The following is a 20373-nucleotide window of genomic DNA, read 5'->3' on the forward strand; positions in this document are numbered from 1 at the left end:
TTTTGAAATCTTGGAGAAATCTTTAATAAATCTCCTATAAAACCCAACATGACCAAGAACACTACGAATACCTTTAACATCCCTCGGATAGGGCATCTTCTCAATAGCTTCAACTTTAGCTCTATCAACTTCAATACCTCTCTCAGAAATTTTATGTCCCAATACAATTCCTTCATTAACCATAAAGTGGCATTTCTCCCAATTAAGAACAAGGTTAGTTTCTTCACATCTACTGCAAAACTTTATCAAGGTTTCGCAAGCAACTATCAAAAGAATTCCCGTAGACGAGAAAAATCATCCATGAATACTTCCACAATACTCTCACAAAAGCCATGAAAAATAGCGGACATGCATCTTTGAAAAGTAGCAGGAGCATTACATAAACCAAAAGGCATACGCCTATAAGCATAAGTTCCATAGGGACAAGTAAAAGTGGTTTTCTCTTGATCTTTAGCTTTAACGACAATTTGTGAAAACCCGGAATAACCATCAAGAAAGCAAAAATGAGTATTTTTAGATAACCTTTCTAGCATTTGATCAATAAATGGTAAAGGGTAATGATCTTTCTTAGTAACTTTATTAACTTTTCGATAATCAATGCACATTCTATACCCTACAACTACTCTTTGAGGTATGAGCTCATCATTATCATTAGGCACAACGAGTCATTCCTCCTTTCTTAGGAACACAATGCACGGGACTAACCCATCTACTATCGGCAATAGGATATATAATACCAGCTTCAAGAAGTCGTAATACCTCATTTCTTACCACATCCTTCATCTTGGGAATTAGACGACGGCGAGGTTCAACAACGGGCTTCGCATCATCTTCCATATTAATGGCATGTTGGCAAATAGAGGGAGAAATCCCCTTCAAGTCATCAAGAGTATAGCCAATAGCACCTCGGTGTTTCTTCAATATTTGCAATAATCTTTCTTCTTCAAACTACGTAAGCTTAGAACTAATAATAACGGGATATATTTTCTTATCATCAATATGAGCATATTTAAGATTATCGAGGCAAAGGCTTTAAATCAAAAACAGGATCTTCCTTTGGTGGCGGTGTTGTACCCAAGTCTTCCACTAGGTAAATCATGCTTGAGAATAGGTTGGCGAAGAAAAATCTCCTCAAGCTCCTCTCTTTCTTTCCTAAAAACTTCACTCTCGCTATCCTCCGGATGTTCTCTGCAAAGGATTATTAGGAACAAGAACAATAGATGCACACTTGCTCCATTTTAAAATCATTACTAGGCAAATCAGCTTTATAAGGAGTTTTAGTAAATTTAGAGAAGTTAAACTCATAAGATTCACCAGCAAATTTAGTCAAAATTTTCTCTTTCTTGCAATCTATAATAGCTCCACAAGTATTTAGAAAAGGTCTACCAAAAATGATAGGACAATAATCACTAGCAGCGAGAACCAAGTACCAAAAAGTCGGCAGGATATTTAATCTTACCACATAGAACTTCCACATCTCGAACAATACCAATTGGTGAAATAGTTTCTCTATTAGCCAGACTGAATAACCACATCAATATCTTCAAGTTCACAAGAATCAATTTCGTGCATAATCTCCGTGTAAAGCTCATAAGGTATAGCACTAACACTTGCACCAATATCACATAAACCATAATAGCAATGATCACCAATTTTAACGAGATAGCATAGGAACACTAGCTTGTTTGGGTTTATTAGGATGTGAAACAATATTAGAAGCATCTTCACGAGAAAATAATATGACCATCCTCAACATTTTCGGTCACAAGATCTTTAACTATTGCAACGACGAGGTTCAACTTTTATTTGTTCTTCGGGTTCTCTAGGTTTCTTTTCACTTTTATGAACCGCACTATTTATAACGAGTACTCTTTCATTTTAGCGGGAAAAGGAGTTTTTTCAATATAAGCTTCGGGAATAACACGATCGGCAGTTTCAACTACAACACATTTATTAATAGATGGATCAATTTTATCTTTATACGGTTCATGATACTTATCAAAATTCTTCTTAGGCAATTCATAATGAGAGGCAAAAGCTTTATAAAGGTTTGCGGCAACTTGAGAATCAAGACCATATGTAGCACTCATATTACGAAATGTATCGGTATCCATAAAAGCTTCAATGCATTTATAATCATAAATTATACATGATTCTCTATCTTTGTCGTTCTCCCAACCTTCAGTATTTTCTTGGATCCGATCAAGAAGGTCCCTTTTAAACTCTTCTTTATTGCGTGTAAATGATCCAGAACAAGAAGTATCCGGCAAGGTCTTGTCTTGAAAAGAAAGTCTTGCATAGAAATTATCAATAATAACATTACCGGGGAGCTCATGAATGGGGCATTTGAGCATTAAAGACTTCAATCTCCCCCAAGCTTGGGCAATACTCTCTCCATCATGAGGCCAGAAATTATATATGCGGTTCCTATCTTTGTGAATTTCACTTGGAGGATAAAATTTGGAATAGAATAAAGGCACAATGTCCTCCCGATCAAGAGAATCACCATTCTTCGACAATTTATACCAATGCGCCGCTTTACCGGACGACGATATAGAGAATAGTTTCTTCCTAACTTCATTCATAGCAATACTGCACATTTGAATAACCCGCATAATTCATGCAAAAACAGTAAATGATCACCGGGATGGACGGTTCCATCCCCTTCATAGCGGTTATCCATAACATGTTCAATAATTTTCGTAGGTATTTTATATGGTATTACTTCCTCACCTGGCGCCTCATCCACTACCGTTGCGGTAGTAGTAGATTTCCCAAATAGAAATTGAAGAGAAGATCTCTCCATAATGACTTATAACGAGCGAGGAAGAAATAAAATCAGCACAAACGGTAAAGGTTTTCCTTACCAATTCCGCTTACCAATAGCGCTTCACTCCCGACAACGGCGCCGGAAAATAGTCTTGATGACCCACAAGTATAGGGGGTGTATCGTAGTATCTTCGATAAGTAAGAATGTCGATCCCAACGAGGAGCGAGAAGGTGTTGACGAGACGGTTTTGATGAAGGATTCACCGTAAATGCTCACAAACAAGTATTCGGGGGGTTTTGATGTAACGGATGAATAAAGTACGAGTAAGTAAAATGCGAGAGAAATAATTGCAGCGAGTGGCCCAATCCTTTTTAGCACAAAGGACAAGCCGGTTTGTTTACTTATAATGACCAAACGTTCTCGAGGACACACGGGATTTTAGTCTAGTGCTTTCGCTACATACGATTGATTAATCTTCATTGTTTTGATAAGTGTTGTGTGGGTGAACCTATGCTAATGTACCGCCCTTCCTAGGACTAATACATACTTGTGATTATACTCCTTGCAAGCATCCGCAACTACAAGAAAGTAATTAAGATAAATCTAACCACGGCCTTAAACTGCGAGATCCTGCGATCCCTCCTGCATCGATATACCAACGGGGGTTTAGGTTTACGTCACTCCGGCAACCCCGCAATTGGCAAACGAGTACAAGATGCATTCCCCTAGGCCCATAAATGGTGAAGTGTCGTGTAGTCGACGTTCACACGACACCACTAGAAGAATAACACCACAACTTAAATATCATAACATTGAATATTACTCAACCATAGTTCACTACTAACAATTAGACTTCACCCATGTCCTCAAGAACTAAACGAACTACTCACGAGACATCATATGGAACATGATCAGAGGTGATATGATGATGAATAACAATCTGAACATAGACCTTGGTTCAATGGTTCCACTCAATAGCATAAACAACAAGTAGAAATCGATATCGGGAGAGTTTCCCCTATCAAACAATCAAGATCAAACCCAAATTGCTACAGCGGTGACGATGTCCAGCGGTGGAGATGGCGGTGATGATGGTGGAGATGATGATGATGGTGATGGAGATGATGTCCAGCTCGATGGCGGTGACGATGGCGTCGATTTCCCCCTCCGGGAGGGAATTTCCCCGGCGGATTCCTGCCCGCCGGAGAGCTCTTTTCTCTCTGGTGTTCTCCGCCCCGGAGAGCGGCCTGTAACCCTTCGTGAGGATTCCTCTGTGGCTTAGGTCTTCGGGACGAAGGGTTTCGCGAAGAAAAGGACGCGAAAGAGGCCGAGGGGGCCCCACACCACATGGTGGCGCGGCCAGGCCATGGGCTGCGCCACCCTATGGTGTGGGCCCACCCTGGGTCCAGCTGGCTCCCCCTTCTGGCTTCCTCCGTCATCTGGAAAAATAGGATTTTACGTAAAACTTCCTTCCACGAGTTGATCTTCCGAAATATCGCATCCCGACGGTGCTTTTTCCAGCGAGAATCCTGGCTCCGGTGCTCGATCTCCAAATAATCATGAAACATGCAAAATAGATGAAATAACATAAGTATTGTGTCCCAATATGAAATATATCAATGAATAACAGCAAATTGTGATATAAAATAGTGATGCAAATTGGACGTATCACTCACCACAAAGACATAGGTCACGGTTACACTAAGGGATTTCCTTCGAGGAGGAAACCGGGCCTTACACAAAGCTTGGGGCACACATCCACAACTTAATCGGAGGCTCCCAACAAATCACCACAAAGGCCTCAAATCCATCTAGGTTCCAAGAACCCAAGAGTAACAACTTTCTTGCTTTCACTTCCACGAATCACCGTGGAGAACACAAACCGATGCATCAAATGCAATGGCAAGAACACCACTAAGATGCTCAAGTCCTTCTCTCTCAAATTCCAAAAAAGTTACAAAAGCTATTGGGGAATAAGAGAGGAAGAACAAATAAGAGGAGGAACACCAAATTTCTCCAAGATCTAGATCTAGTGGATTTGATTGATCAAGATGTAGATCTGGATCTCCTCTCTCTTTTCCCTCAAATAGGTGCAAGAATCATGGAGAGATTAGAGGGAGAGGAAGCTTCTCAAGGTCAACAATGGAATAGAGAGATCGAGAGTGGAAGAAGCAACCAGCCCAAGGAGAGAGAAGGGGGTCTTATATACCCCCTCCCAATGAAATATGACCGTTTGGGACCTCCCGGGCTGGATTATCCGCCCCTCGGGTTCGAAAAATGGCTAAGAACTTAAAGGAACTGCTCACAGTAAGGGGGCCGGATATTTTGTACCCGGACCGGATTACCCCCCTCGAAAACTTTAGAAACACCAAAACGAGAATGAGCATAACTTGAGCATCCGGACTCCAATTTTAATGATCTTGGGCTCGATTTTGAAGATAGTAACAAGCTCTAGAAGACCATGCAGGGAACCATCATAGTGAAATAAGGGAGGATATAAATAAATGGGAAAAGGTTTAACCTATCTATAAGATACAACCCGGTAACACCTCCAATATGGAAAATGCAACAACTTGAGTTAGAAAACTCGGATATAGGTGAAACCAATTTTGTTGTAAAGAGAATGACAAGAGCTACCCCACAAAGAGTGAAAATCTTAAGAACAATTCGGGTAGATTTTTCCAAGAATTTATAGGTGAAACCTCTCACTACAAAAAAACTGGGAAAAACTCCAATATCGAAAACGCAACAAGTATTTCATGCGGAATCCATTTTCGATAATTTAGAGCTTTACTTGGAAATAACCACAAGCTCTAAAACACCAAATGGATAAGATCCAAATAACAACCAAGAAAGATGATGCAAGGATGCAAAGGTTTAAGCTCTCCGAAGTATACGACCGAGTTACTCACTCGAGAGCCCTCTTGATAGTACAACAACTAAACTAAAAACCAGTTTCCAACTACACCTTGAGACCGGTAAGAAAAAAACCCTATCAAGAGAAAACCTTAACCTTGCGCGTTCCACTTAAACTAGATGATGACAACTTGACCGCAACAAGATGGAACGCCTTTCTTGATTATGCTTGCTTAACGAAGTCTTGCAAATTGGTCCCCCATAATCCACTATGGGAGAGCTTCTTCTTCGGTGCATATTCACATATCCATGATCACAATATGGATGACAAGCTTCAAGCATATGATCTCTTCGAGTTGTCTCATCTTGAACTTGCACTTTATTTCTTCATTCTTCATCATGTTGATGTCTTGAAGATAAACTAGAGGGCTCACTTCATCTTCATCTTCAAGACATACTTGACACTTGATATTCTTCATCAATTTCTTCTTATTGCAACGTTGAAGCCAACATATGGTTCAAGCATTGCCTATGGACAACTCCTACAAATATAACTCAATGCAAACATTAGTCAATAAGGATTGTCATTAATTACCAAAACCACACATGGAGGCTCCATGCACTTTCAGCATGTATATCAAAAATTTCTTCCTTGACTTGTAGTCATCATGCACAAGTAATCTATATTGTTAACATGAAGTTTTCCATAAAAGTTAAAAATGTGAACATAGAATACTTGCGGTGCAAACTAGACGAACAAATCCTTTTCCATCTCATGAGAGCATAAAATTAAAGACTAAGTAACCAGATAACTTATTTGAAATGAATGGATTGACATAATCTTGATCATTATGATGACAAAAGCATAGATTAATCAACACAACCTCTTCACGTAGTGCCCCAAACCAGCAACGGCGCACAGTAGCACGTATGACCAGCGTGGCTGAGGACTTAATCATGCCAGTCTACAACACGGAGAAGAACAATGATGGTGACATGGCTGAGGACTTAATCATGCCTGACTGCTACCAATTCCTTAACGACAGTGGCTAGAGGATGTTACTGATTCAAAATTTCAGTCTCTTCTAGAATAGAAAGATTGAGTTAAGATACATTGTCATAGTAAGGAGTGCATGAACATCTAAATCAACCAATCCATTTTGTAGGACTAAAGCAACGCAAAAAATTATCATCTTTTTGTACAGAACTTTATTACTTTTTTTTGTAAATAATATTGATATTAAAAGTATGTAGTTAGGGGAGTAGTGTTTTGACACATGGGAGTATATGCTCACTTTATTTTTATTTATACTCCATCAATATGTTATAAATAATGCATTTTTCATGTCCATTAGAGTAATTACGAATATATTTTCATATTTATGGTTATCAATATATTTTATAGTGTTGAACTAAGTATCTATTTCATCACAAAAATAGTTTTTATGTTTGGTATGTCTAGGAAACTATATTTTTACAATGAATTTCACTAATAGTATCACATTACTGGACAAGTAAATCAGACCTCCTAATGTATTATAGTTTATTTATATGTATTGTTTCCCACGATATTCTTAAATATCTACAAATCTTAGTAAATGTATCTTAGTGCATGAACTTAATACATAACTAAATTTATAATTATAGAGTGTATGAAGTGTTAGATAGCTAGTAGTTTGTCCTAGATTTCCCTCGCCCTGATATCATTTGCTGGGGTGCGGGGTGCCTGTTTGTTAACTAGATTGTACCTTCTTCTTTTTTCTTTTTAAAGGGAATATATTAATATCAAAACATACCAATTACACTCAGCCTCTGCAACAACGCAACACCCTAATAGCAGTAAGGATGCACACAGCCAAAAAAGAGAAAAGTAAACTAAGAAATAAAAGTTCCGCCACAGTATCCCAGGTCTAGCAATAGCAATACATCCACCACAAAGACAACACCTGAAATATAGACTCTCCAAAAGCAACGTCCGATCAAAGATCTTAGGTTTTCACCCTAAAGATAGTCCCCGCTCTCAAAACAATGCCTCCAACAAGGTCATTGCTAGACACAACCAGTTAAGGCTAGACCTTGGCTTTTTCACCCTGAAAGGTAGGATTCTGAAATTCACCTGTGCTGCCGCCCCCACTTTTATACCACTGCTACGAATCCCAGAACACCAAGCAAGTTTCTCAACATCGCGAAGACTTGGACCTTCTTTAGTTAATCCCCCAATCCCGCTTCACGATATTCTCTGCTTCTGACTTCACCATGGACCAAAAGTCACTTGATGTCAACTCGGAGCAGAGCTTCATGCCGCTTCCTCCGAAACCAAACGGTCCAAATAAAAGCATAGGTGCGTGCAACCGAATACCATCCAAACCGGTGAACTCCAGGCAAAAGATGCACTGTTCCATTCGATATCGGAGCCTTCTGGAACTCATCACTCCGGCTAGATGAAGAAAGATCGGCATCCGGAATGTCTTCATCTTCACGAAAGAAGAACCCTAGGACCACCACCATGAAAGCCGGAACGGACGGCCCCACACCGCCGCCATGACTGGGAACCACGGTCCATCTTCCTCCTCCAACTTGGCCGGTGGAGGCCGGCAGCCATCGGGTTAGCGGCTACGCACGCCCACGACGCAGAGATGGTCGGCTGCTGCCTGCCAGGATAGCCTGGCCGAGCCTCATTGTCGCCGCCTCGCGACCATGTACCTTGCCACTGCCGCCCGGTCCCGCTGCCGCCCTTCCGCCCCGCCGAGTTCCGCCACACCACCGTGTCCCCCGCCATGATCCACGTGATGTAGCCGAAGGCCACTACCACCAGACCCGCCGTCCACTGTCGCCGCCCCTGAAAGACCCCGCCTCCGCGTGAAGGGAAGTCCATGGGCACGCCACCACCGCCCCTGCCTGTGGCTGCCAGGCGCGGCCGCCACCGCCGACCCCGACAGCGGCAGTGGCCGGGGAAAGATCAGCTGCCCTTTCTAGGGTTTGGGTCGTCGCCCAGAGCCACCTCGCGCGAGACGACCCGGGGCGAAGATCGGGTGGGGAGGGAGGAGAGGGGGAGGGAGGGGACGGTGGTGGAGGGTGGAGGGGCGGCACAGCAGGGAGGGGTCAGGTGGGGAGGGAGGCGGCGGCTGGGTGCGGAGGGAGGCGACGGCTGGGTGGGGAGGGAGGCAGCCCTTAGACAGATAATTAAGGAAGCCCGAATCAGATTGTACCTTCTTATTATTTGTGTATGATGGAAAAGCGGTGTAAGTAGTATTATAGTTCATTCAGAATGTAGTAAAGCCTAGTTCCGCCACTGTGATGGTCATTTTTGGAGCACCGTAATCCTTACAATATTTTCCTACACATCTTGTTTGGTTTGAGAATTGCAATCCAATGGAGTCCATTTCATAGGATAATTTCTGGCTACGCATCATTGAAAAGTCTACATTTGTTTATCTAAAAACCTTTCGAATTAAAGATGGTGATGATGGGGTTTGGAAGGCCATGACGCAGAGTTAGCCTTCAAGTACCCGAGAGTGCCTTGCGAGTCACTCATTTAGAATCTTATGCTTGCACTGTGAATAAGACTACCGATGAGCTCAGGTTGTCGTACGTGGGTGAGGCTGGTTTGTTCAGTTGTTTTCATCATATTTTTTTAAACGGAGACAAAAATATTTGGAAGTCGAGGATAGTGAAGATGAAGAGTTGGCCCCTTTGACGCCACTGGCTGCCGAGTCCTGCACTGCTATTATTGACGTCGAGGGTGATGCGGTGAAGATGACCAACTGTTGACAACAACAACATGGCCAAGCCAACAGGACCACACCCACTCTATCCAACCCAAAAGACCACAAGGCAACACGAACGAGCCAAGGTGGCGAGAAATCGCAGACCTCTCTAGCGACGATTGGGCATAGGTGTCAAGACACCTGACTTAGAAATCCCGTCACCTATAGAAACCACCTACCTACTAGACTCGGGTAAGAGAGAGACCGACGCGTCGACATTATCACTCTTCGCAAAGTCAAGCGCCTAAGCCAAGATCATGTCCATGCCCTCACGTTAAGAGGCAGCCGACACATCAAGCAGCAACGACGACCCACAAGGAGAGAAACACCCGTCGAGATGCTCTTCCTCAACTACCGACGTCTTGTGCTCTTTGGCGAACCCCAAACCATCAGAAGGGTATGCCTTAGCAAGTCAGTAGGCTCCAAAGAATCACCAACACACGCCAACAACATCTAGAGAGCTACCACCTCTTCACAAAGAGGGCGAGACGCCTCCTCGATACACATGTCAATCAGCTGAAGGAGCTCCATGCACATTAAGGAAAACTTGGACTGAAAGATAGAGTTCAAAGTGGTGTTGACCTTGAACTGCTCGCAACACCTTGGAGAGGATCTTTTTGGCACCGCTGCAATTGTGTGGCCACGGGCCCATGACCTCAACCGAACTTCACGATGATGAGGGACGAATAGTGGCTCTGCTGGCAAGGAGCATCAACCGGAGAACGAACACAAGTTACCACCGTCATCAAGAGCGTCAGGAAAGCGAGCACAAGTTACCACCGTCATCAAGAGCGTCAGGAAAGCGAGCACGACAGAAGCTCTCCCGGTGATCAAGACGACGACATCGGATGCATCTGAAGGGCTCACGGCATGTGCTAACCTGGTGGTCACGTTCGAGGCACCGGAAGCATCTCCCTCGAGCCCAACGTTTGAAGGAGAGAGTGCGCTCGAGACCTTCCTTTTGATGCAAAGATGATGGCTCGCGACTGAGGCGGCCGCCCCGCCCACCTGCACCCAGCCTTCCTCATCACCAACAATGGCTGCTGCAGCGCAGGTCATCTTCACCGCATTACCCTCGACATCAACAGTAGCAGTGCAGGACTCGGCTACCACACTGCATCAGTCACGGCAGCTGGTGGTGATCACGGCGAGCAAGAAGGCCATGATACGGGAACGAGCGCGGGGCTAAGAGAAGCTGCCGTGCGTGTTTGCTGTGCCTCCGCTATGTCTTGCGTTGTTGGCCCATAAAACAAAAAAAATGTTGCATTGTTGGCCCATAAAACAAAAAAATGTTGCGTTGTTGGCTACTGCAGATGTGAAAAATTGTGCAACAAACATATATAGCACATTAGCACCTTTTTTTTTGCGAATCATAGAGCTTTCATTGATCAAGGAGGGGGATTACAATTTTTGGCCAGTACATCAGAAAGGAATGGTGGATTATAGTTAATCCATAGGCCTACAAAAGACAGCTTAAGTTTGCTAAAGTACCCGCTAAGCTCTACTATTTCCTGTTGAATACTTGCAATGCATGATCTTCGACCTCCTGGATCATTTAAGAGTTTGATCACTTCCTGTTCATCTGATTCAACTTCAATAGTCTGGTATCCTCTGTCGATAGCAAGGCGAATTCCTTCCTGGATCGCTCTAGCCTCCATGATTAGTGGACTAGCAGCATATTCCGTCCATGTAGCTTGTGCTTGAATCATCGCCCCTTCAGAATTTCGAACAATAAGGCCAGTAGCTCCAGAGTTATCACTCTCCCCGAAGCTAGCATCGACATTTATTTTGAGGCTACCATCCTCTGGTTTCCTCCAGCTAGCAGGTGGTTTAGCTGGTTTTGGTGCCCTCTTCTTCCCCAACTGCGCAAGGTCAAATGTTGTATCCAAAACCCAGTGCACTGACGCCGCCACAGATCTACCTCCTTCACCATGCCAAACTGCGTTCCGCTCTGTCCACACGGACCAACATCCACATAGAATAACACATGCATCTAAGATGGAGACAATGTTCCCTTCCAAGAGATCAGATGCCCATGAATCCGGGTGTAGACTAGGAATCTTGATATTGGTCATCCTTTTGAGTTCTTCCCAGAATAAGCGTGCCCAAGTACACTTAAAAAACGCATGGAATATGGATTCTTCAGCCCCACAGGATTTGCAAAAGGAGATCTCATCCATATGCCTGAATTTGAGAATTTGACGACATGGAATAAAACCATTTACTACCCTCCACCAAAACGACCTCACCTTGGGCGACACCGACATCTTCCAGAGCACTCTCCACTGACGATTGGCCCGGTCCCCAGAAGAGGATTCTCGAGTTTGGTTAATATTTTGGGTCGCAAGCAGCCTATAGCACGACCCGATAGTAAAATTCCCGCTCTTCTCAGGATCCCATGCCTAGATATCATCAGTGAACCGACCAACCGGAATGGAGCATATGGCCGAGATGTCATGTTCAACAAAGTTCTCCCTTATCTTCTCCATATTCCATTGGCCTGAATCAGGGCAAAGAAGCTCATTCACCTTAACCACCTCAGAGTCAGGTAATCTAACCACTGGTGTCTTCTTGATATATGCAGGTATCCAGGGAACTTCTCAGATATTAATCGAGGTACCATCCCCCACCCTTTTAATAAGACACTTTTTCAGAGCTTCACGGTCGTACAAAATAGCTTTCCATATATGTGAACTGTTTCGCTTTTTTGTTGCCATCAGAAAGTCCTTATCATGGAAGTACTTGCCTTTGATCACTCGAGCACACAAGGACTCCGGTCTGTCAATCAGTCTCCATGCTTGCTTGGCCAACATAGCTTGGTTGAACAACTCAAAGTCCCTAAAACCCATTACCCCAGCAAATTTAGGAATCGCAATTTTCTCCCATTTTTTCCAATGAATCTTCCTCTTCTTTTCATCTCCTCCCCACCAAAAACGAGCAACACAGCTTTCAATCTTCTTACAGAGCTTCTTCGACAACCTGAATAAGCTCATTGAGTAAGTGGGTATGGCCTGACAAATGGCTTTTACTAGCACTTCCCTCGCCGAGCTGCTCATGGTTTTAGGAGTCCACCCTTTTACCAACTTCCTTATCTTAGTAATAATATGCTCAAACTCTGAATCCGTGGATCGTCCCAAGGCAGTAGGGAGTCCGAGATATTTCTCCCCCAATGCCTCAGATATAATACATGTCGCCGAGTGGACATTCTGCTTCATTTTTTCAGTGCAATTACCGCTGAAAAATGGCCGACTTCTCTTTATTTACTATTTGACCTGGACCTTGTCTATAAGATTCCAATATTGCATGCAATCTGGTAGCCCCCAACGCCGATGCCTGCGAGAATATTATACAATCATCAGTGAAAAGGAGATGGGACACCCATGGGGCATGGACTCCAACCCTTATTCCTCTAGCCAAATGAGCTTGACCATTATACTTCAACATGGCACTCAGCCCTCTGAACATTGGACAAAGAGATAGGGCGAGATCGGATCACCTTGCCTTATACCTCTAGATGGTTTAAAATATTCTGAGTACTGGCCATTCATCCTTACAGAGAACGAAACAGACTCCACACATTGCATGATCAAATTCACCCAGACCGGTGCAAAACCCATCTTAAGCATAATCGCTCTCAAATAGCACCACTCCACTCTATCATAGGCTTTTGCCATACCAACTTTAAGTGCATACACCCCAGACTTTCCTTTTTTCTTCTTCAGATAGTGGATACACTCAAAAGCCGTGATAACATTGTCCGCAATCAATCTGTCAGGTACAAAAGCACTTTGTTCTTCCGAAATCAGCTCATCCAATATAGGCTGCAGTCTGAGCGTTAGAACCTTAGAGACAATCTTATAGAGCACATTACAAAGAGCTATAGGTCTGTACTGTGTGAGATCCTGAGGTTGCTTCACCTTAGGAATAAGTACCAGGGTTGTGTTATTTACTATCTCAGGCATTTGTCCTCCTTCCATGAACCCCCGTACTGCACGTACTGCACTACAAATATCCTTCTTCAACAGATTCCAGTGTCGGATATAAAAACCAGCCGTGAATCCATCTGGCCCTGGTGATTTATTTGGGTGCATCATGAATAATGCATTTTCAATCTCTATATCAGTAATCGGAACACAGAGACGCTCATTCATAATATCTGATACCTTCGGTTGAATGAATTGTGTAATAATCTCCGGGGACGTATGATCCTGTGCCGTGAAGAGATTGGTATAGAACTCAGTAGCCAAAGATTCCAGTTCACTTTGTGGTGATATATACGTTCTGTCCGGTTTCTTCAGCGTCACAATCTTATTTGTTCTCGCACGTTCACGTGCTCTTGCATGGAAAAAGGAAGTATTACGATCACCTTCTTGTAACCATTGAATGCGAGAACGCTGCTTCATCATCGCCTCCTCCCTTGCTAGGAGGTCCGAAATTTTCTTCATGAGGTCACATTCTTCTCTGGTCGGGCCCGACCTGATGGAAGTGGCTCTCAAATCATCTAGCTTCCCTCTCAAAGATTTAAGTTGCTTCTTAACTGACCCAAACTCGTTCCAAGACCATGCCGTCAGACTATGCTGCATATGGCCCAATTCATCTGTTACCTCGGCCAGACTTCGAGCACCTTCCTCCCAACCATTCTCGACAACCTGGTTGTACCTCTCATGCTTACACCACATATTCTCATACCGAAAGGGTTTATCACCTCCACCACCTTGCAACCAGTCAGATTTCTTAACAGTAATCAGCAAACAACAATGATCGGATGAAGTAGTTTGTACATGACGGACAGATGTGTTGTCAAACTTCTCCAGGAAAGGAGCATCACCTAGCGCCTTGTCCAATCTGACTTTGATGTTATTAGGGGATTGTTGTTTATTACTCCATGTGTAGGGCAAACCAGAGAAGCCCAGATCGGAAAACTGACAATACTCTGTGGCTTCCCTAAAACCTTCTATCATCCATTCTTGCCTTTCATTGCCGCCAATCTGTTCAGTAGCATCCAACACTTCATTGAAATCGCCCGCACAGATCCACGGATTATCAAACTCCCTCCTTAGAAACTGTAGCAACTCCCAGTCTCTTTTCCTCTTTGTTCTTACAGGATTACCATAGAACCCTGTAAATCTCCACTCAATCTCCCCCATCACGTCATTCTTAATGAGGACATCAATGTGAGAACGACAGAAAGATTTCAGCGACACTACAGAATCGCTGTTCCAAAACAAGACTAGACCTCCACTCAGGCCCTTGCTTTTCACACCAAAAGCATGATCAAAACCCAGTCTCCACCTCAAAGTCTGTGCTTTAACATCTGATATCTTGGTCTCCGAAAGGAAAACCAAACTAGGGCGATGTAGTTGTACCAAGCTGCGCACTTCTTGAACTGCCTCGGATCGCCCACAACCCCGGCAGTTCAAACTTAGAAGATTCATTGGCCCCGGCGGTCCTCCTCGAGGGAGGCCGCCGATGATGCCAAAAGGGTTTCGGATCCGACATTCTTCTTAAGCTTCTTCTCTTTGGTTTTCACATATGGGGGTGGGGGTGGTGGTACAGGAGGGCTAACAGCGACCTTGTTACCATCAGCTTCTTCTCCTTGCGCCCTTCATCCTCCAGGGAAAGCTTCCTTCTTGTATTGGTATTAGAATCATTATCATCCTCCTCTTCAGTCTCTATCTGATCGGTTTTCATTGGGCTATCTGCAGTAGACTTCAAATCTCCATCATCATCCAGTGAAGCATCATTCGAAGACCTCTTCCTCGGGCCAAGCGAATGTCCTTCCCCTCTACAAGATCGTCCACCTCTCATTGGGGCTCTAGATGTAAACTGATGAGGAGTTGGCACCGGTGGTTAACCCTGCGAACAACTAACATCCATGTGCCATATTGCAGTTGTTTCTCTCCCCAAATCCCATCTCCACATTCCTCATGATCATGGCCTAATAGCCCACAACGTTTGCAGAAAAAAGGCACTTTCTCATATTTCACCGGTAACCTCTTCCTCCCCTCAGGGAGTGATAGAGAGACAAAACGCATCAAGGGTTTAAGCACATCAACTCTGACTCTAATGCGCACATAGTTACCTTCAAAGAATAACTTTGGGCTCATCTGTCCTTCACCTTACCAATCCGTCTGGCTAAATCACCTCAATCTTTCGATAGAGCTCCGGAACTCCATGAATCTGTGCCCAAACATGCATGCCACTAAACACAAAATTCTCCGGTGTGCTAATGCCATCATAATCTTCTATGAGCAAACCCCAGCCTCTAAAGGTCCACGGACCCTGTTGAACAACTTTCTTCCAATCTCCCAAGCAGTGCATCTAGAAAATAAAAAGGTTCTCGATCACTAGGCAAGTAGGATCGCGTGCCAGATTCCATACGCTCTTCATCTTCTCAAAGAGAGCTTCAGAGCTGAACGAGCGATTTGTGAGTACCTTCCCAATCGCCAACCACCTAGCTGCTTGCTTATACACCTTGGCTTCCTCGGTCCCAATAACGACATCATCTAGTTCGTCGTCATTGAGTTCCAGATGCGAGAACATATCATCGATTTCCCCGTCCTTCCTTCCGATCAGATCGGAGGTTTCTGAGGCCGCCGCTTCCACCATGGTTCCAACCCTAACCGTCGTCGAGACAGTTCTAGATGAGAAAACTGATTGTAAGGAACGATCAAAGGGTGGAGAAGGAATCTCCCGGGCAGTTTGTATGAGAGCAGAGACAAGGATGACTTCTGATCCGATCCGATCTCACGGTGGTGTCAGGGACGCCGCCGGAGCACTTGAACCCTAAAGGAGATGGTAAAAAGACTACTCACGAGTTAGGTGGTATAGCACATTAGCACCTGCATACATTGAGCTAGTATAATCCAGTATGAGCGTACCATGATCGATTCATGTGACGCACGTAGGCCGTAGTCATGCTCAAGGTCTTCTTTTTTGCAGGTGACGATGTGGCATCAATAAAATCCGTGACAGGTTCAGTTGCAGCATCCAAACTCCAAGTCAGGGTCATTTCGCAGGCTGGCGTCTCGGTTTTATTCTTGACCAAGCCCAGCCAGACATTAGCACCCAATAGGCCCAGCCCATTGCTGCCTAGGCGCGAGCTGCAACTGCCTCATCGTTCTCTGCTTCTCCGGTGTCCTGTACTCCTGTGAGAAGCAGAAGCCACCTCCTCCGGCGCCTCCACCTCCAGCGGCGGCGCAGGTCCGCACGCACCCAGGCCGCGGCAACAACACACCAGCTGCAGCGATGCCACCCGTCGCCACCTTCTCGTACTTCTCCGCGTTGGTGCGCCGGCCTCCGCCGCCGAGATTCCGGCGCCTCCTCGTCGCTGCCGCGCGAGCGCACAGCACTTCCGGGGCCAGCCAGGCTCGCGGAGGCCTGCCGCGGTTCCACTCCCCGTCTCTCCCCTCGTCCAAGGCAAGCGCGCTTATCCTATCCCGTTATCCTTCACGCTCCTTCTAGTGTAGGCATTTCGTCGAACGCCGCGCGCTCGTTCTCGACAAGGACGTGCTGGGTGGGTTACCGATTTTTTCTTTCTTTCTTGGTAGCTTGTTCTCGATGCAAGAACGTTCGTGTTCCCAGTGTATATGTTGTAGTAAGAACTGAGAACACAAGGTCTGCTGCACGAAACATTTTTGTTCTCACCTCGTTTAGCCATTCGACCCAGCAGGCCACTTGTGTTATTTGTGATTTGTGGTGTTCCGTGGCTTCATACTGATGCTAAATCTTGTGGGTATTAATCCGCAGGGTGAGGTAGTTCGCATCCAAGGCGACGAGTTCTGGCACATGACACGCGTGTTGCGTCTTGGCATCCATGACAGGTCTCGCTGCTTCCATTTCTTTCTTCCTTCCTTCCTTGTGTGATCTCTATGCAATGGTACTTGATAACGAAGACTAGTTTCTTGCATCCAATAAGGGGAATGTTTAAATTGACTGAATTCCAGCATAATTTTCTCAAGAGTAGATTCTGTTAGATTTTCATTTCTTGATATACCATGGAACCTGGGAGTGCACAGACTAAGAGTCAGCTTCAAAATCACATCAGAAGCTCCCCTTGGTCAGTTTAGTGATTTTCTTTTTCTTTTCATATGCGATAAAACTCTTTCGTGCCGAAACATTTTGATTTACAGCACTAACCACACCCATCTAATGACTTCAAGAAGTTCTTTAACCAGTATGCCCGTGCAGATAGTACATTATGTTAGTATATCATTTTCTAGAAGAATGACACTATCTGTGCAAATAAGCATGTCTGCTCCTTTCATGAAAATGAAGTGTAACTGTTTGTCTGTTTCAAAAAATTCTACTAGACAAACTTTTTTTACAGTCACCCAGGGGGGACGGAAACTCTCCACCTGAATTTTCATTTTCCCATTTCATATACGGGCCAAGTGCCCAAGTTTTTTACACACATTGACATCATTTTGGTCATTTGGTGTGCCGGTGGCAGCCATGCCCTCCATAGCACCGTGTTCTCCTGGCAGAGCTTCAGTGTTAGGGGGAGGGTGAGCGAGAGGCACTGAAACATGCCAGTTTTCTCTTGCTTAAAAGTACACTGAAGTGAGGATGAAATGCAAAACATAAATTAAACTACCAGTATATCTCTCTAGATATTTGAAAGCTTGAACAAGTTGTTTTCACACTTCTTTTTTAATATTTGCACAAAAATGCTCGTTTGCACATGATATTTTCCCTACCATATACAACCAAATCTGCTCGTTCCTGTACTTCTGATGTAGACCCATTCACTTCGTTTTCAGATTTGGACATGATATTTTACGTAATCTACTACTACGTCCGATCGGGTTTAATCGATGCGGAGAGATGCCTCTGCATGCATGTATGTAGGTGGTGCCCACGTTAATTAAATCCGATCGGAGGGACTATTTCGTATACTTTCAGTGTAATTTACTATAATTAGATGTGTTTTTATTGATTATGGAAATAATTATGCACATCTTGAAACTTCGTATCAAATTTTCGAAGGGTTGAACTATTCGATGGGGCGGGTGGCTTAGTTGAAGGATCCATACAAAAGGTTGACAAGAATGGATCAGATGTTGAATTATTAGAGAATGCTAGGCTAATTGCTCCTCAAGGAATTCAGTGGCATGTCTTTGCTGCATTTGGTGAGTCACATAAACTCTTCATAGTTAATATGGACATCAGGAAGGTTTTCTACTCCATTCCTTGACAATTTTATTCTATACTTACAATCGCCAGGGACGTTGAAAGGTGGTCGTGCAGATTGGCTTATAGAGAAATGTACTGTATGTTATGTATAATTTTGGCTGTCCTGTTTTTCCATTCTCTACTTCTAAAGCAGTTACCCTTTGCCTATTTAGGAACTTGGAGCTTCCAGTGTTACGCCACTTTTGACTGAAAGATGTCATACAATAGCAGAAAATAGAGTGGACAGGTTGCAACGACTGGTGTTGGCTGCCGTTAAACAATGTGAGTCTGAGCATCTTTTTATTTGTTGGACTGTCATATGCTGAGTGACTTTATGGTATTTATGTGGCGTCCACATGTCATTTGTGACTATGATGTCTGTGCAAATTTAAATTCAAGCATAACTAACTGCAATTACTGTTGCGTTGTTTAGGCCAGAGAGTACACGATATGTCACTGAAGCCTCCAATTCAGATACATGATCTTTCGCTGGTTGTAAGTACTCATCCATTCTTTGTGACCTTTATGCGTAACACTACAACCAATTAGATACTACTAATCCATTGACTGTTGAGATTCTTTTCTGTGGTAGAGAACATGATTTTATAAACTGAGACCATAACCCATTCACTGCTGAATTTGTCTTGCAGTATTTCATCCATGATTGACTCTTTCTTTCCTCTTTTCTTATAAGGTGGCACAGTCAAAGCTTGCTTTCTTAGCATCTGCTGAAGCGCCTCCTGTTTTAACTGTTTTGCCAAATTCCAGCAACGAAGAAAGTGGGCTTTTAATTATTGGACCAGAAGGAGGTAACCTAAATCTCGAGTGTTTCATATCTAAGTGTTTCAATGAAAGTGACACTGGTCAGTATAAGCATGGTGTTTTCACATAGATGCTTATAACTTGCTTATTCCAAATATGCTGCTTGTACTTTGCGAACGGAATGGCTCTATACTATGCAAGCTAGTGAACAGTAGTAAAAAATTGACGGTGATGAACAGTAGTAAAATCATAGCCTGTTACTAGAGGTCCAGAACACACAATTGAACTACTTTTTTCAGAGGATTAAAGAGCGCTATTACTGTATTATTCTAGTGGTGCTAACAAGTTTTAATTTTGTATCCACACTTCATCAGACTTCACAGAAGAGGAGGTAAATGTTTTGAAGGCAGCTGGTGCGGTCCCGGTTGGTCTTGGGCCATGCAGGCTACGGGTCGAGACAGCTACGATTTCACTCCTATCTGCTCTCATGCTGTGGTCCGATGCTCGTCAACAGGAAAGACAGCAATGCAGGTAGTCGATGTAACAGTTGGCACTCATGTGCTGCTTGTTTTGCTCTGGTTGCGTCCACAACTATTGATGTGCCATCCTCAGAAAATGTAGCTTTAGGTTATTATTTGTATTGAATATAGTGCTATTTAGCTTCTAGTTGGACTGTCAAAGAGCATGCAGTCGACAATCAGTCAAGAGGATCTGGGATATCATATGTTATACACTTAAATTTTCTATTGCCTTATATGGCGGCATAGGTTTTGTCGAGTGTGGTTTCAGGAGGACTGGAAACTTTGTCACGTTCTGCTGAAAAAACTCTGTCCGTCTGGGCTCGTGCTATCCAGCTAAATAGCATGTGCTATATGTTTCAGTTGGGAAGAGTGGAGATTCGAGGTTGTTTTTCCGAAGCTTGGAAACTTTGGAAGGCTAGATAGCTAGTACTACTACACTTACTAGTGGCATACTTGCTCGTCAGTTATTCCCCTGTTTTTATTTACTTCACGATTTTAGGTTTAGTCAGAGTCGAACTTTATC

The 20373-nt window shown here is 43.9% G+C and overlaps 1 protein-coding gene across 1 annotated transcript; it reads left to right on the plus strand.

Annotated features, from left to right (window-relative positions):
- Positions 1 to 16000: 16000 nt before the first annotated feature.
- On the plus strand, positions 16001 to 20104 carry LOC124697320 (ribosomal RNA small subunit methyltransferase E). Its single transcript, XM_047229928.1, has 9 exons — positions 16001 to 16052; positions 16490 to 16812; positions 17143 to 17216; positions 18382 to 18524; positions 18619 to 18665; positions 18741 to 18849; positions 19001 to 19062; positions 19262 to 19376; positions 19704 to 20104. The coding sequence occupies exons 1-9, from the start codon at positions 16001 to 16003 to the stop codon at positions 19862 to 19864; spliced, it is 1086 nt and encodes a 361-aa protein (XP_047085884.1). The 3' UTR covers positions 19865 to 20104.
- The last annotated feature ends 269 nt before the right edge of the window (positions 20105 to 20373 follow it).

The sequence above is a fragment of the Lolium rigidum genome, chromosome 3 (genome assembly GCF_022539505.1).
Source record: "Lolium rigidum isolate FL_2022 chromosome 3, APGP_CSIRO_Lrig_0.1, whole genome shotgun sequence".
Classification (NCBI taxonomy): domain Eukaryota; kingdom Viridiplantae; phylum Streptophyta; class Magnoliopsida; order Poales; family Poaceae; genus Lolium; species Lolium rigidum.

Bases quoted from the DNA above. Each gene is read 5' to 3' on its own strand.
- LOC124697320 (XM_047229928.1), top strand. From the start codon at position 16,001: ATGGTTCCAACCCTAACCGTCGTCGAGACAGTTCTAGATGAGAAAACT. The intron at 16,813-17,142 runs GCAAGCGCGCTT...ATTAATCCGCAG, and splicing joins CGTCTCTCCCCTCGTCCAAG to GGTGAGGTAGTTCGCATCCA. The intron at 18,850-19,000 runs GTGAGTCTGAGC...TGCGTTGTTTAG, and splicing joins GTTGGCTGCCGTTAAACAAT to GCCAGAGAGTACACGATATG.